The sequence below is a fragment of the Nanorana parkeri genome, unplaced genomic scaffold, assembly GCF_000935625.1.
Source record: "Nanorana parkeri isolate BGI_ZX_2015 unplaced genomic scaffold, ASM93562v1 scaffold210, whole genome shotgun sequence".
Lineage (NCBI taxonomy): Eukaryota > Metazoa > Chordata > Amphibia > Anura > Dicroglossidae > Nanorana > Nanorana parkeri.
The window spans coordinates 22505-23326 of record NW_017306478.1 but is presented as its reverse complement, the minus strand read 5'-3'; the positions used below and the strand labels follow the sequence as shown (position 1 = coordinate 23326).

The 822-nt window shown below is 48.8% G+C and overlaps 1 protein-coding gene across 1 annotated transcript in view; it reads right to left on the bottom strand.

The window, feature by feature from the left end:
• The window catches only part of XPO5 (exportin 5), a 31610-nt gene that overhangs the window by 26316 nt on the left and 4472 nt on the right, over window positions 1-822 (bottom strand). The window contains exon 7 of the mRNA XM_018555728.1: window positions 499-684. Coding sequence (XP_018411230.1) covers window positions 499-684 — 186 coding nt within the window. The remainder of the gene's footprint in view (window positions 1-498; window positions 685-822) is intronic.

The following is an 822-nucleotide window of genomic DNA, read 5'->3' as shown; positions in this document are numbered from 1 at the left end:
TGAGCAATTCATCATCTGATGCCCGGCACCTCCCAGAGTCTTCTCATGATGCATGATGGAATCCCTTCATTTACACGCTGCCAAGGGTCAGATCATGTGGAATCTATAGTGGACGTTGATAGTGCTGCAACTAATGATTATTTTCATAGTCGATTAGTTGGCCGATTATTTTTTCAATCGGATAAAGACATTTTGACCACCTTTTATAATTGTATTGTAAGACCACGGCACAGGAATAGCTTGAGCCAGGGAAGGACAGATGCCAGTGGCAAGATTCCGCAGGCGGCAGCTGAATAAAACTACATCAGGTAGTGGGCGGGTGCAAGTCGGCCTGCTGTTGGCCATTTCAGATTACAATAGTCAATAGCAAGCTGGCTATTGCACCCGCCCACTGCTTGCTGTGCCCTCCTCCCAGAGTGGAGGAGAGAGCTAGGGGATCCAACCAACTAATCGATAATGAGAATAGTTGACAACTATTCTCATTATCGATTCTCTCACCTTTCTGCTGACAGCGATGAGCAGACACTCGGCTGCCTCCACCTGCATATCCTCTTCAGCCAGCAGCAGACACAACATCTGCAGCAGTTTACAGTCCTGCGCGGTGATATGATTGATGGACACCCAATCGATGTATCCTGCCAGTGTGTTCAGAGTTGCCAACGCCACCCGGCACAGTCCCTGGCACTGCAACAACATTGGAAATGTGAGAACCACAATCAGGGAGAAAAGCCAGGAATAACAAAGGAGATCAAAGTGCAGAGGAGCAGGGGAGGGGGCAGTTGTAGAAGAAAGAAAAGGGGGGGCAGAGGCAGAAGAGAAAGG